Source organism: Quercus suber, unplaced genomic scaffold (assembly GCF_002906115.3).
Source record: "Quercus suber isolate HL8 unplaced genomic scaffold, Cork oak 2.0 scaffold_213, whole genome shotgun sequence".
NCBI classification, from domain to species: domain Eukaryota; kingdom Viridiplantae; phylum Streptophyta; class Magnoliopsida; order Fagales; family Fagaceae; genus Quercus; species Quercus suber.
Window position 1 is genome coordinate 325563 of NW_027069671.1, and position 14892 is coordinate 340454.

At 35.0% G+C, this 14892-nt stretch overlaps 1 protein-coding gene across 1 annotated transcript; it reads right to left on the minus strand.

Moving 5' to 3' along the window:
- Positions 1–3736: 3736 nt before the first annotated feature.
- On the minus strand, positions 3737–6735 carry LOC112024974 (subtilisin-like protease SBT1.3). Its single transcript, XM_024057624.2, has one exon. It carries the CDS (start codon positions 6192–6194, stop codon positions 3855–3857), a length of 2340 nt encoding a protein of 779 aa, XP_023913392.1. The 5' UTR covers positions 6195–6735; the 3' UTR covers positions 3737–3854.
- Between the last annotated feature and the right edge of the window lie 8157 nt (positions 6736–14892).

Here is a 14892-nt window from a genome sequence, read left to right on the forward strand (position 1 = left end):
AAATAAATTATTTAACTATAAACATATGTTCACTACAAAGAATCTCTACAAAAAATCTCAGTTTCTTTGTTTTTTTTGGTTTACAGTGTGCACATCAATCATTTTTTTTCTTCCATATGGTAAGAATATATGTACTTTCTTTGCTTTTTTTTTTTTTTTGGTTTACAGTGTGTACTTTTTTTTTTTACAGCGTGCACATCAATTATTTTTTTTCTTTCATTTTGTATTGTAAGAAACACAACCAAACTGCTTCGGTCAAAAAAAAAAAAAAAAAACTAAAGAATAAAAAGACAGAAAAGAATCTCTGAGAGAGATTTAGGCGTGATATGAATAGGTGAATATATTCAATGCAGAGAATACAAATAAGATGAGATGAGGAATTGTGGTGATTGGTTGATTGAATCTTTGTTTTTTTTTTGTCTTTTTTTTTTTTTTTTACTTTCTTTGATTTTTTTTTTTTTTGTTTACAGCATGCACATCAATCATTTTTTTTCTTTCGTATTGTAAAAATCTATTTAATTTCTTTGTTTTTTTTTGGTTTAGAGTGTGTACATCAATCTTTTTTTTTTTCCTATTGTAAGAATCTATATACGTAAGAATCTATATACTTTCTTTGTTTTTTTTTTTTGTTTACAACATGCACATCAATCATTTTTTCTTCTATAAGAATCTATGTACACCTTTTTTTTTTTTTTTTTTACAGCGTGCACATCAATCATTTTTTTTCTTCCATTTCGTATTGTAAGAATCTATGTACTTTTTTAGAATAAGAATCAATGTACTCATTGTACTTGAATCTATCTTTATTTGTTTCATAGGGTACTTTTACAATATGAAAGGAAAGAACATGACATACACACAAAACAAATTGCTTCAGTCAAAAAAATACTGAAGAATAAGAATATGCGTACTTTTTTTTGTATTCAGACATCTCTCTCTCTCTCTCTCTCTCTCTCTCTCTCTCTCTCTCTCTCTCTCTCTCTCTCTCTCTCTCTCTCTCTCTCTCTCTCTCTCTCTCTCTCGGCGATGTCATTGGCACAAACCAATTGCAACATTTTTTTTCCCTCCTATTTTGGTAATATCATTGTCATAAATTTATTCCCACAATTTTTTTTACTCTATTTCGGCAATGCCATTGCCACAAACCAATTGCAACAATTTTCACCCCCTCTATTTTGGCAATGTCATTGCCACAAACCAATTGCTACAATTTTTTTTCTTTCTATTTCAGCAATGCCATTGCCACAAATTCATTCCCACAAATTTTTTTCCCCTCTATTTCTGCAATGCCATTGCCACAAACCAATTGCAACAATTTTTTTTTCTTTTTTCCTCCTATTTCGGCAAAGCCATTGCCACAAATTCATTCCACAATTTTTTTTTTCCTCTATTTCGGCAATGCCATTGCCACAAACCAGTTGCAACAATTTTTTTTCCCCTCCTATTTCGGCAATGCCATTGCCATAAATCCATTCCACATTTTTTTTGAGAAATGATATGTGCACACAATTTTTACAACATTTTTACAACAAATTCTAAGTGGTAGGTTGTTACTGGTTATTATTATTGGATTAAAAAAATAATCTCAGTGTTACATTCAAATTTGAACTAATAATAACTAATTACCTGTGATTTTTTGTAAAAATGTTGTAAAAATATTGTGGACGTAGTACATTATTATTTTTTTTTTCAATTCCTCCCCAAATTTTGGCAACTACTATTTTTTTTCCCCTCCCATTTTCGGCAATGGCATTGCCACAATTGCCACAAAATTTTTTTCCCCCTATTTCGGCAATGACATTGCCACAATTGGTTTTCCTTTGAGCACCCACCACACTTTGAGCACTTCACACCCACTTGGTCAACATGTTCAGGCAGCAGGAATTTCGGTAATATCATTGCCAAAATTCAAAATTTTCTCTCTCTCACTTTTTCTCTCTCTCTCTCTCTCTCTCATACTTTTGTTAGAATTTCGGCAACACCGTTACTGAAATTCACTCTTTTTCCTCATTTCCCTAAATGACTTGGAACAATGCCCATAACACAAATAAACCCGAGATTCAGCAATATTCAACCAAAAGACCCGTGAATCACATATTTATTTTATTTAGTTTTTACCTTTTATCTAAAGTTTTTTAGAAAAAAAATAATTAAATAAATAAATAATCGGTTACTAAACAGACAGTTTATGTTAATCTGGGCTCGTTGCACTCCTTTAATTGAGCCCATGGCTGTCAAATTGCCTTCACAATGCCAATATCTTCCAAAATTGTAGCAATTTTGTGCGATCCACGCATGCACGTTCCCTGTTGGGCTTTCAAGATAAAGTCTAGACTGATAACCCTTTTTCTTTTTTCTTTTTTTTTACAAATTTTTTCACCAAATAAAATTGTGTCAGTGATAAATACAAGTAAAAATCAATACTAATAATTTGACATTTATAGGTTGTGAAACAACTCTCTAATTTTTTCTGAATTTAAAAAACTTTGTATTTGTATTCTGCAACCCGTAGGGTTACTCGTTGCTCCTCAAATTATATCCAAATAATTCACTAGATTAAAATAAATGCTGTATTTTATCCCCCAAAAAAAAAATGTTGTGATTTGTGCTCTTGGGAAGAGAAAATTGGTACTGGAACCAAACTTGCTTAGAAACATCTAATGGAAAACGTACGTGTATTTTCTCAAATCATGTCATATGGACCATATACTTGATCATCTTAGCTGATTATGTGAAAAACTAAGGAGTATTTAATACTTTGCATTGGCTTTTAATTTGGTTTGGGACATGCTGGAGTGCATAGCTGAAATAGAGAGGGGGAGGAAAAGATACAGAGAAGTTGAAATAATGAATGATTGTCCTTGTTTTTTTCTCAAGCAAAATGCTAACTAAAGTTGTTATTAGTATTACTATAAAAGACTTAAGAATCGAAATGATAATCAATATTATTAGTGTTCTGTCAATAATAAAATAAATAAATTACTTTTTTTTTTTAATTTTAAAAAACTGATAAATTAATTTGTAAACTTTATATAGGAAAATTTGCAGTTATCCCAACATCTATGAAAATTACAATGTTGTTTGTTACTTTGTGAGACAGATGGGTTTCTGTCAAACCAATTATCAGCAAAATTTTGTAAAGTTTGTTGGATTTTTCACTTGTATATATGCTGTCCAATGTATTGGTGCAGAGAGCAATGACTGATTAGTTTGTCTGACCGGTGAGTAGGCTGATAAAAGAAACATAAATATTTTTACAGACTTGATGCCTGAACTCTGAGTTGAATGTAGCTATCATCTGCTTGAAAAACACAAGACTTAAGATACACTTTGACAGTGCATCAACTGCGTTTGGGGTCAGCCCCAGCTGTTGTTTCTTTGGAATGATTAGCCCCAACTGTTTTGAGATCCTACTCTTTGTGATCCATGCAGATAAAATATCAAATTGATACATTGGTTCGAAGTAATGGCATGTATTCCTCAACGTGTTTGCTTAATTTGTTTTAGCTTACAGGTAACTCCGGATTCTAGAAGTGAGATTCTTTTAGGCGTTAAAGTTGTTAACAGAGACATAGCCCTGTGCAATGGAACCACTCAATGGGAATTGAAAAACTTTGGTTTTGATCTTATCAAAGTGTGATCAATGTTTTCCAATGTGATTTGAATTTCACAGTAATTGTAGATTTGATAAAAGTTGTTGTTGTTAGTTGAATTTAATATGGACATGAGAAGATCATTGTAAGAAACAGAGGAAGTCAAGCATTTCTCGTAATAAAAATGACACAGCCCCTTGGCTCATTACAAAACATTTGTTTATTGTTGCAGTAGAATCACATAGATTCATGTCAAAATTCTCATGCTGGTTGGAGCCACGTGATAACAATGGGGCTCCTAACCCTGTGTACTCCATCCTTCCATACCAAACCTCCAAACTCAGGCACTGATTGCCTAGATAGTGTAGTGAAGGTAACCTTGTAAGACAGTTTTTGATATTTTCTGGTGAAGTTGAGGCTTTGCGGCTCGACATTAACTGAAGCACCTTTGAATGGTGAAACCATGGCACGGTAATTGGAAACAGGAGGGCCAACATTGGTGACAGTTCTGTGAAGGGTCAAAACAGCGGTGGATGCTTTCTCTGGGAACACAGCCGAGATAGCTGGGTAGTTCAAGTCCCCAGGACTGGCAAGAGAGTGTTTACAAGACCTGTTTGAATACTTGGAAAAAACTTTAAGCTGCAATGGAGTTAGATTCTGTGTGCATAAGAACTCAAAGTAATCCTGAGCCTCAATGTCATAAACCAAACCTGGGTCAAGAGCCCTTATTGGGTCAATGTGTCCAGCTCCATGATCAAAAGGGTTTGAAGGTGCATCTGTTGAGGCATCCCTGAGAGAATTGCGTGTATTATCATGAACATAAGCTGTTGTCATCAGAGCAGACTTTATTGTAGCTGGACTCCAATCTGGGTGCCTAGCCTTCAGCAAAGCAGCAATTCCACTAACATGAGGGCATGACATTGAAGTTCCAGACAGTATGTTAAACTTCACTCTCCGGTGATCTGTTGGTAAACTTGATGGACCCAAGTTTCCAGTCCAAGCAGCAAGAATGTTCACTCCAGGGGCTACTAAATCAGGCTTCAGAATTTCGAGGGTAAGAAAATTGGGTCCTCTAGATGAAAATGCAGCCACCACAGGAGATGGCCTAATTCCCAACCGAGTACCAAGAAAAGCTAAACTTGCAGTGGCATTTGGACTTATTGACACATATCGTTTGATTGCTTTCCCTTCTGTTTCTCCTATTGCAACTGCAGGAAGAAGGTGACAATCTGCAACCAGCTCTTCTCCATTGTTAGCAGTGTTTGAAAGAATCATGCCAATCCCTCCAGCTTCTTTCACCACCTGACCCTTTTGCACACGAGGACTAATGCCTCTGTCACATATCACAATTTTTCCTTCAACAACATGCCTATCCAAAGTACCCTCTAGACACAAAGAGCTGGGTTCAGGGCTGCTTGAGTTACTACCCATATATACTATTGGGTAATTTTCTTGCTTACTATTTTTTAACAGCATCCTTTCCTCTTTATAGAGTGAAACCCCATTCATAATTCTGCCATTTCCCAGCTTAACGATGGCTGGAAATTCTCTATCCATGGTGCTAGCACCAACTGTGGTAATCCAAGGTGACACATTTGTGAGGCTGACAGGGTCTGGCCCTCCATTTCCAGCTGAGCAGGAAACAAAAACACCCATCTCCATTGCTCCAAAAGCAGCAATTGACAAACTGTCACGGTAATAAGAAGAGACTCCACCACCCAAAGATATTGACAAAACATTTACCCCATCAGCCACAGCTCTATCAACCGCAGACAGAATATCTGAGCTGAAACACCCACCAGTCCAGCACACTTTGTAAGCAGCAATTCTAGCACCTGGTGACATTCCTCTGGCTGTCCCATTAGCATAATTTTGAAGGTTTGCACCACGTACAGGAGAGCCAGCAACTGTGGCTGCAGTATGAGTTCCATGCCCATCTTGATCTCTAGCTGATTTGAACTCAGTTTGCTCATTGATTTTCCCAGTAGCAGCTTCATATCCCTGGTAAAACACTCTTGCACCGACAATCTTCTTATTGCAATGACGTTCCTCGAACCCTCTGCCTGTCTCACATTTACCTTTCCAACGAGAAGGCACTGGTGTCATGCCAATGTCGTTGAAGCTCTCACTCTCTGGCCAAATCCCAGTGTCTAGTACTCCCACTATAACATCATGGCCTAAGATTTTATAACCCCAGACGTTATTATGAGTACTATATCCTGCTTCCAGACCAAGGAACATGGGACTCCTCGTAGTGTGTAGCTGGTACTTTGTCTCTGGGAATATAGCCACTACACCATCTTCTTCCTCTAGTCTCTCAGCTTCTTCTTGGCTCAACTGAACAGCAACTCCATGAAAAGCAGTCTGGTAATTGTAGATTATTCTATCTTCATCACCTTCATTTTCAGGTTCTAGCAGTACTGATTTTACTTTGGATGAGTACCAATCTAGGTGATTGGTAAATGAGTTTGGCATTGCTGACTTGTCCATTTGGACAATATAAGTATTTTTTGCAATTTGGGTGTCTGCAGAGAGGGCTAACTTCAAAAACAAATAGCTTATTAGAATCAAAAACACCCCTTTTACTGGGTTTTCTGCCATTTTCAGGCAAGAAAGAGGAAATCTTTTTTGAACAATGATTTAAAAAGAGAGCCAAGAAGATGAAGAGGAAAGATGTAGATGGTTATGGAAATGGTGATGTGAGGGTTGAAATAACAGAGATTGGGGGGAGAGCTTTACAGTGTCTTCTTGTGCAGGCAATAAAGAGGGTTAGTTGTTTCATGAATGCAAAAATTGAAGAAGATTGAAGAGGAGTTGGCTAGTGGCAGGTGGTAGTAGTTAATTTAGCCATGCTAGCTACTCTGTGTGGACCCTCCGATTTTCAATGTATGGTAAAATAATGTCTTTCTCGTAGACAAGGCAAGCCGTTCAGTACTGCGTTGGTCACTGAGGCAGTAATTAATACTGTAAGAGGTTCATGACATAGCAGATGATCACCAGCTGGGTGTGCCATTGCAAGCGGTGACTATAGGAGTTATTAACTTTGGGAAAATTTATTGTTGCACACTGTGAAGTCCACACACCGTATACAGAATACTTTGGCAATTGTGGGTTGAAAATATGATTTCAATTATAAATTTGAAATCACAATTTAACTGAAATCATGTTTTGCCGCCACAATTTTAGTTGATATGGCGCTTTTACATTAATTATACACACGGGTATGTCATTATCGGTTCTCTAAATTTTGTTAAGTTGGTGGCAATTGACAATGAAATCTGAACATCATTGGTAGAAGATCTGATTTGTGCACAAATTCCTTAATGCTGGAGGGGTTATTTGACTTATTTCGTGCTCAGATCTGAACATCTTGTCCCCACATGGCCACATCCATAGAATGCTACTATGCTAGTGACCATTTTTTTTTTTTTTGAAGGAATGCTAAGTATTTTTTGGTAATCTTTGCCGAATAATTATTATGAACTATTTCTTTTTGAAGTTGAAGTTTTTCTTTTTAGTCTATCTTCATGTTCAGGGAAAATACTTTTTATTTTAGTCTATCTTCAATTCTTCATAGAAAGCCAACCATGATGAGTTTAGATTGTTATATTGGATTAATTTTGTTGAAAGGGATTTCTCATAAATACAGTGAAATCAGTTTCCAGCAATTTTAAGGTGCATAGGGTTGTGGTCGAAAATGGTAAGTGTACTAAATGAAGGATAAGGAAGGAAACAGAGATACTAAAATTCAAATTTTGCCATCTATAGCAAGAAACATTAGAGCATCCGCATTTGGGTTTCTAAATGCCAAATGTTAAGAACATTTGGCATTTAAGCCCCAACATCCATCAGCAATGGGGAGGCCATATCTCAAATGCTAAAAAAAATTTGGGATTTTGCTATAGTGCCATCTCAAATGTAAGATGGCACTGTAGCTGAGTTGTAAAAAAAAAAAAAAAAATTTTAATGTTTTTTAACCCGGGATTTCTCTCTCATCAGTCATTATTTCTCATCTTTTCTCTCTCTTCGTTCTCTCTTTCTCCTCTGCTCTGTCCTCTCTTCAGACATACTCTCTCCAATACTCTCTCCGATCCTTTCTCATCCCTTTTATTGCTCTCTTCAGAATTGCTGTTGCTTCGTTCTGCTTTCTGCTTCATTTGCTATGGATTCCGATGGGTTTGTTATGGAATTCGATGAGGTTGCTATGGATTTGCGGGTTTCTATGTTGATCTGGGCGTGAGGGTTATGGGTTGATCTGGGCATGGTGGTTGGTTGGGCGTGGATCAGCGTGAGGGTTGCGTTTGGATCGGCGTGAGGGCTGGGTTTGCTGGTGAGGGCTGGGTTTGGATCGGATTTAGGGGGGGTTGTTTGATCGGCGGGGTGGGTTTGGATCGGAGCGTGGATCAGCGTGAGGGTTGCGTTTGGATCGGCGTGAGGGCTGGGTTTGCTGGTGAGGGCTGGGTTTGGATCGGATTTAGGGGGGGTTGTTTGATCGGCGGGGTGGGTTTGGATCGGCGTGAGGGCTGGTTTTGCTGGTGATTTTTTTGGATCGGAGTTAGGGTGGAGGCGTTGTTTGATCAGCGAGCGGGTTTGGATCAGTGGGGTGGGTTTGGGATCGGCGTGAGGGATGGGTTTGCTGGTTGTGCTTTTTTTTTTTTTTCCTTATCTGTTTTGTGCCTGAGGTTGAGGGAGAGAGACGAAGAGGAACAGAGAGAGAGAGAAATAGTAAAAAAATAATAAAAAAGAATATTTAAATAAATTGAGAAAAAAAATAGAGTTTTGGGATGCTGGGTATATTGAAAAATGGTATGTTATAATTGATTAAGTTATTTTTTAAGATGGTAAAATAGGATGGGATGAGATTTCTGGATGTGGATGCTCTCAGTGGAGGCAATGTTTGGGAGGGTAGCCATTATTATAGGGTGTGTTAGGATTTCAATAAAATTATGAAAAGATGGGCTGAGGTCCTCTACCAGTACGTTGTTGTTGACTGGTAGGAAATTTGAATTACCTAGCAGTGCAGTCAGATTTATCACTTCTCTCTTGGAAACTGCAAGACATCTCAAGTTGATCCGTGAAATAAATGGCATGGTTTTCTCTGTTTAAAAATAACTTATTTTATCTTATTTTATTGAAAACTTTACGTTAGAAGTGTAATAAAATTTACCTGTACTTGGAAAAAAAAAAACAAAAAGAGTTTTTAAAAAGTTTGTATATAATAACTCAAAGTTAAAAATTGGACTTAAAGCATTCGCAGCAGTGGAAGCAAAATTTTAGTTATTTAGCTACACAAAAAGTCACTTTATTTATTTTACTTCCACACAAGCTACAGCAGTAGATCTATTTTAACTTTCAACACAATAAAATAATATACACATCATAATAAAATAATATAACAATTACAATAAAATAATATATTGTACTATAAAAAAAAAACATCCACTCTACCATCAGTCACAGCCAAAGCCACACCCACCACCACCACCACCACTGGCCACAACCACCCTCTACTTTGGCAACCACAACACAAAATAGAAAAAACAAAACAAAATAAAACAAAACAAAACCAAGGATCAAGCTATTGCCAAAGCCAAAAACCCACTGTCAAAGCCAAAATCATCCTCCACCACAACAACCAAAATCCACAAACCCACTGACAAAATCATCCACCACCACTACCATAGCCAAAATCAACCACCACCACCACAGCTACCAAACCCATGTGAAAATACATAAAAAAAAAACTCAATCACAGCAAAGAGAAAAGAGAGATGGGCGCGGCAGTGGTGGCTTGCGGGAGCTGGGTCGGCGAGCTGGTTGGTCGAGAGAGGTGAGAGTGATTGAGAGAGAGAGAGAGAGCGAGAGAGGCACGGATTGGGCGATGGGGCTTGGGGTGGGTCGGCGAGCTTGGTTGGCGGAACAGATCGGCGATGAGGAGTGGCCGGCGAGCTGAGGGATAAGGGAGATGAAGGAGTGGCCGGCGAGCTAGAGAGAAACAAATTGAGGAAGAAAGAAGAAAGAGAGAAGCCGAAGAGAGAGAGAGAATAGGAAAAGATTATTTAATGAGAGATGAAAGAGAAATGTAATAAAAAAATAAATTTTTTTTTACTTGTGAGCTACAGTGCACATCTAAACATAGATGTGTACTGTAGTTGTGGAGCTAAATCTTTTAGATTTAGCTCCATTGCTACGTGATGTTTTTTGTGATTTTGAGCTAAAAAAATAGCATTATACCTATATAGCATCACTGCTGTGAGTGCTCTTATAGCTGAACTTAAACCTAATAAAATCTCTTATCTATTACTAGTAGTAGTATGTTCAGTAATTTCTATTGGCTTAAGCATATACAATAAGAGTATCTAACATATATTTAATGCATGAAATAATTATTTGTAGAGAGGATGCAAAGGATCTATTTTTTATCTTCATCTTCATGCATGGTAATACTTTGTTAATACTTGAATCTGCATTTTAACAAATTAACAAAGTCTCCGTATTTGATTGTGACGTAGAGTTTGAAATTGCATTAAATTTCTTTTTACCAGGCCAGATATTTTTTTCCTTTTCTTTTCTTAATATAGCAATAATGACTTTATGCTTATATATATATATATGTGTGTGTGTGTGTGTGTATTCACATGATTTGATGTTTTTCACAGTCTAAATCAAATTAATTAGAGAAAGTATGTGCATGGATTATATTTGAGTCTCTAGTCCAAAAAGTGGATGGACTTCGGCCCAAAAAACCCAAAACAATAAATTTGTAAAGAATGAATTCGAAAACTGGGTTTTAACGAGTTGAACGATAAGAATAATGGATTTAGGTGACAAGAAAAAGAAAATAAACTAATTTAAATTAAAGAAAATTGTTATCGGCATAGTCCGAGGAGATTAATTCTTATATATTTCGCTCAAGTTTGATTACAAAGTCAATTCTTTATGGCTACAATGTTTTTTCTCTTAGTTTCGATCCCTTTCTCCCATTGCTTCCTTCTTCTTTTATACTCTATTCTCCTTTCATCTCTACCCTCTACGTGTAGGCCAAATGGTTGGTGTTAATACTTGTCCCATCAGCATCTTCTTAAAATCTTTTGTAGTAGCTGTAAGGCTGAAAGCCATTGTTCAGATATTACCTTCACATTAATACAGTCAAAAAGTTAGCTAAAAAACATTTAATACGATAGTAGCAGCTTTCTTCTTAGATATTTTAGAACTCTCTCATGTCCCATGTTTTTGCAATGCTTATTCGTACCAACAGAATTCCTTGGAATGTTCCCCCAGATAGCAGACCACCTATTCGAACTTCGGCTTTGGTTAGCCGAGGACATATTCGTCCTCGGCCCACCCTCTTGGGCCATTATGACCAAAACTAACTTCTTCATCTACTAGCACAGACTCTCTTGACAATGTTTATTACTCATTGGACGACCTCTAATCCTCAACTTGGGTCTTAGGCCTAACATATACATAAATAATGAGCTCTTGGGCCCAATATCCTACAGTATGTATAATGTGTGACAAAAAATCATGGTGAATTTGTATTGGAAATTAGAACATAAGCACCTTATCTCCCCACGTAGCAATTGCTTTCAGTGCAAGGGCGATCTAGTTGTGTCTTTTCCTGTGACACTTGACCTGTCAAATAGGGGCTTGGTTTTTTGCGGTCCAATTTTACTTCTTGTTGGACAGTTCCTCTCAATGTTTTAGGAGTATATATATTGGAGTTTCTTAAGAACTTATTGTCTAGCAAATTGTTGCTTTGCAAATTAAAATATGGCTAGATTTTATGTGAATTTTTTTCGATTCATTTATCTGAAAATTTTAACGTAGGATATGCAAGAAGGCTTATTTGTCTCCAAGTTTTTAGGAGTAAAAAAGATGAAGAAAAAAGAGAGAGTAAAAAACTATCATTTAAATATAGACAAAGACCTTTTTCCCAAAAAAAAAAAAAATTATATATATACATATATATAGACAAAGACCTATTTGTTTTGTGCCTCAATTTCCTTCATTATGTATTTATCTCATTTTCTAAAATCAATTTTACATTACAAGAAACTGAATCATGCATCTGTGACTGTGATTGTTACGAGGCCCTGTTTGGAAGTTAAGATCTAACACACATTTTCATATTTTAAATAACATTATATATATTTTTGTATACTATTTACCAACATATATATTAAAAACACCCGAACGACATTATTTGAACCCTTTACCAAACGTAGAGTAAATCAATTTTAATGTGGGGATGAGGTTGGGTGACGTATTAAATGACCATTTGATGAGACAAGTCTGAATCAAACCAAAGGGCCTATTAATTCTTACTGAGAGTATTAAGCAAACATGTGGAACCAATAGTACTTGCCTTTTTAAAAATTATTAGGTATTTCAAAAATATCATAAATGTGTACTTTTTTATTTTACATAAATGATGAGTCTTATTATGAATTTAATTAATAAGACTTATCATTCATGTAAAAAAAAAAAAACACATTTATAATATTTTGAGAATACAACTTTTTGCTTGTAAAGGACAATTTGGCAACCATCATTTATCATATACATCAGCTGTCAAAATTAAACCACACTCAATTACTCACCTATTATCTCCCCAGTGAGTTAAGTGAAAGAAATTTAGTTGAGCTGCTGAGTAGTTCACGAGTTAAGTAAAAGAAGATGACGGTGGTTGTGAAAGTAATAATGGCGATGGTGGTGAACATAAAGGATAATAGAGGTTAAAATTATGTGGTTTGAGCTGTCCATCAATGGACAGGAAATTGAAAGACATTAATTTGTTTTTGTTATATCATAAGTTAAGGCTTTCTTCTTCTTCTTCTTCTTCTTCATTTTTTTTTTATTTGGATGTTGGTGAACATAAAGGTTAGTAAAGGTTAAAATTATGCGGTTTGAGCTGTCCATCAATGGACAGGAAATTGAAAAACATTAATTTGTTTTTGTTATATCATAAGTTAAGGCTTTCTTCTTCTTCTTCTTCTTCTTCTTCTTTTTTTTTTTTTTTTGAACTATATTAACACGTTATTAGAGTAATTTTTAATAAACTATTTTAGAAAAACTTTTACACTACTTTCATAAAAAACAGAAAAGACTGTTAAAAGTAAAAACAATTAATTATTTTTTCTTTTTTTACAAAATTTCTAAAAATATCTCATAAATAAATGTTTTTAGGCATCTATTAACTTTTTCTTTTATATTTTAGTCTTAGCAGTCAACCACTTCTCTCTTTGGTTTTTTAATTAAAAAGAAAAGATTCAATTTGTATGAATTTAGATAATTTGATAATTGGGATGGAGTGAGAGAATTTAAATCTTAAGTATTTTTATTAAAAATATTAAAAAATGCTAATAAATTGAGTTCAACGTATTAGCACTGGCTTTTGGCATGATTGCAATTTGTATTGAGGCTAACAGGTACATATGTACAAGAGCAGTGCAGAAAAGACATCTAAATGCTCTTAGTAGAGCTTGGGTTGGAGTGGATTAATGTAGGATGGCAGTGCAGAAAAGACGTCTAAATTAATGTTAATTGTCTTTTTTGTTTTTTACCCTACAAAGCAAAGGCTACTAATAATCGTTAGTGCATACGTGATACATTCACAGACTCGAGGACACAGCTGCCCCACATATGTCCAGCTCCTGCCTGTTCTTAGGTATTAGGATTGAATATCCTCAAATTGAGATCAATAGCTTAGCCGTACCCTTCAACTAGTAATATAGCCATCCAATTCCCTTTTGGTAGAAACCAGGAAAACGTAGAGAGTTAGAGGCTGTTTGGCCCACTTTTTTTGGTCACTCAATTTTCGTCACTCAATTTCCATCACTCATCACTCATCACTCATCACTCATAACTCATCACTCATCACTCATCACTTAATTTTTTACACCCGTTTGGCACCATCACTCATTTTCCATAACTCAATATTTTTCACACTATTTGTGGGTCTTATAACTGTCACTGGTGCATCCTTTTTTTTTTTTTTTTTTTTTTTTTAGTACCCAGAAACCTGAACTCACTGAAAAAAAAAAAAAAAAAAAAAAAAAAAAAAAAAAAAAACCCAGGAGAAGACCGAACCGAACCCTGTGAAAGAAGAAAGAAAAAAAAAGTTCAGATACAAGACCGAACCCACTGAAGAAGAAAGAAAAAAAAAAAGAAAAAAAGAAAAAAAGGAACCCAGAGGAATGGAGAAGACCGACCCAGGAGGAAAGAAAAAAAAAAAAAAAAAAGGAGAAGACCAAACCCAGTGAAAGAAGAAAGAAATAAAAAAAAAAAAGAGAAGAAGTTCAAATAGAAGACCGAACCCACTGAAGAAGAAAAAAAAAAAAAAAAAAAAAAGAAGAAGTTCAGATAGAAGACCGAACCCACTGAAGAAGAAAGGAGAAAAAAAAAAGTTGAAAAGGTGGCTAAAGTTATGACAGTGGGTCCCTTTTGTATGTTTAATTACAAAAATGTCATTGAGTTATGAGAATTGGAAACTGAAAACAGCCAAAAGTTGTTTTCAGTTTTCATAACTCATAACTCAAAAAGTAGAGAATTGAGTATTGGAAACAGAGTTATGGAAATAGAGTATTGGTGCAGGCAAACGAGTATTTTGCTATGGGTCCCACCATTTTTGAGAATTGAGTTATGAAAACTGAGAATTGAGTCATGAAAATACTCAATCCAAACAGCCTCTTAACATGCACTTCAAGTTTCTTTAACTAGTTTAATTGGTCGTACACATGAAAATAGATAATTATTTTGTAAATTGTTCTCTAAAATTTATAGAAGATTGTTTTCCTTAAAAATTAAACAATTTTTAAAATTATTTTTCATATTTCTATCTCTACCAATTTACCATTCATTTATTTTGGGTGTGCTTGATTGGTATTATTTCTTTATAAGATTGTCCCTATTCTTCAAAATTATGTTATAGTATTCTATGTATTTTTTTTTTTTGTACAAATAAACTTTTTAAGTTTCAAATAAATTATTCAAAATGAGATTATTATAATAATTAAAAATCGTAACAAACTTATACTCAATATGTATAATTTATTTTCTATATTTTATTTCATATAATTTGTTTTCTCTAAAAATTAAACAATTTAAAAAAGTAATTTTCATCACTTTATTTTTACAAATATATAATTTTATAAATTTTTATTGATATTATTCTTTTTCGAAATGACCCATATATTTTTAAATATTGTTATTATATGCCCACCAAGAAAGAAATGCAAGATTGAAGCACATAGACAATCCTAAGGTGATCTTTCTTTTGAAGGCCCATAATCGTAAG

What these genes read in the sequence shown, in the direction of transcription:
- LOC112024974 (XM_024057624.2), bottom strand. Translation starts at nt 6,194, where the DNA reads ATGGCAGAAAACCCAGTAAAAGGGGTGTTTTTGATTCTAATAAGCTAT.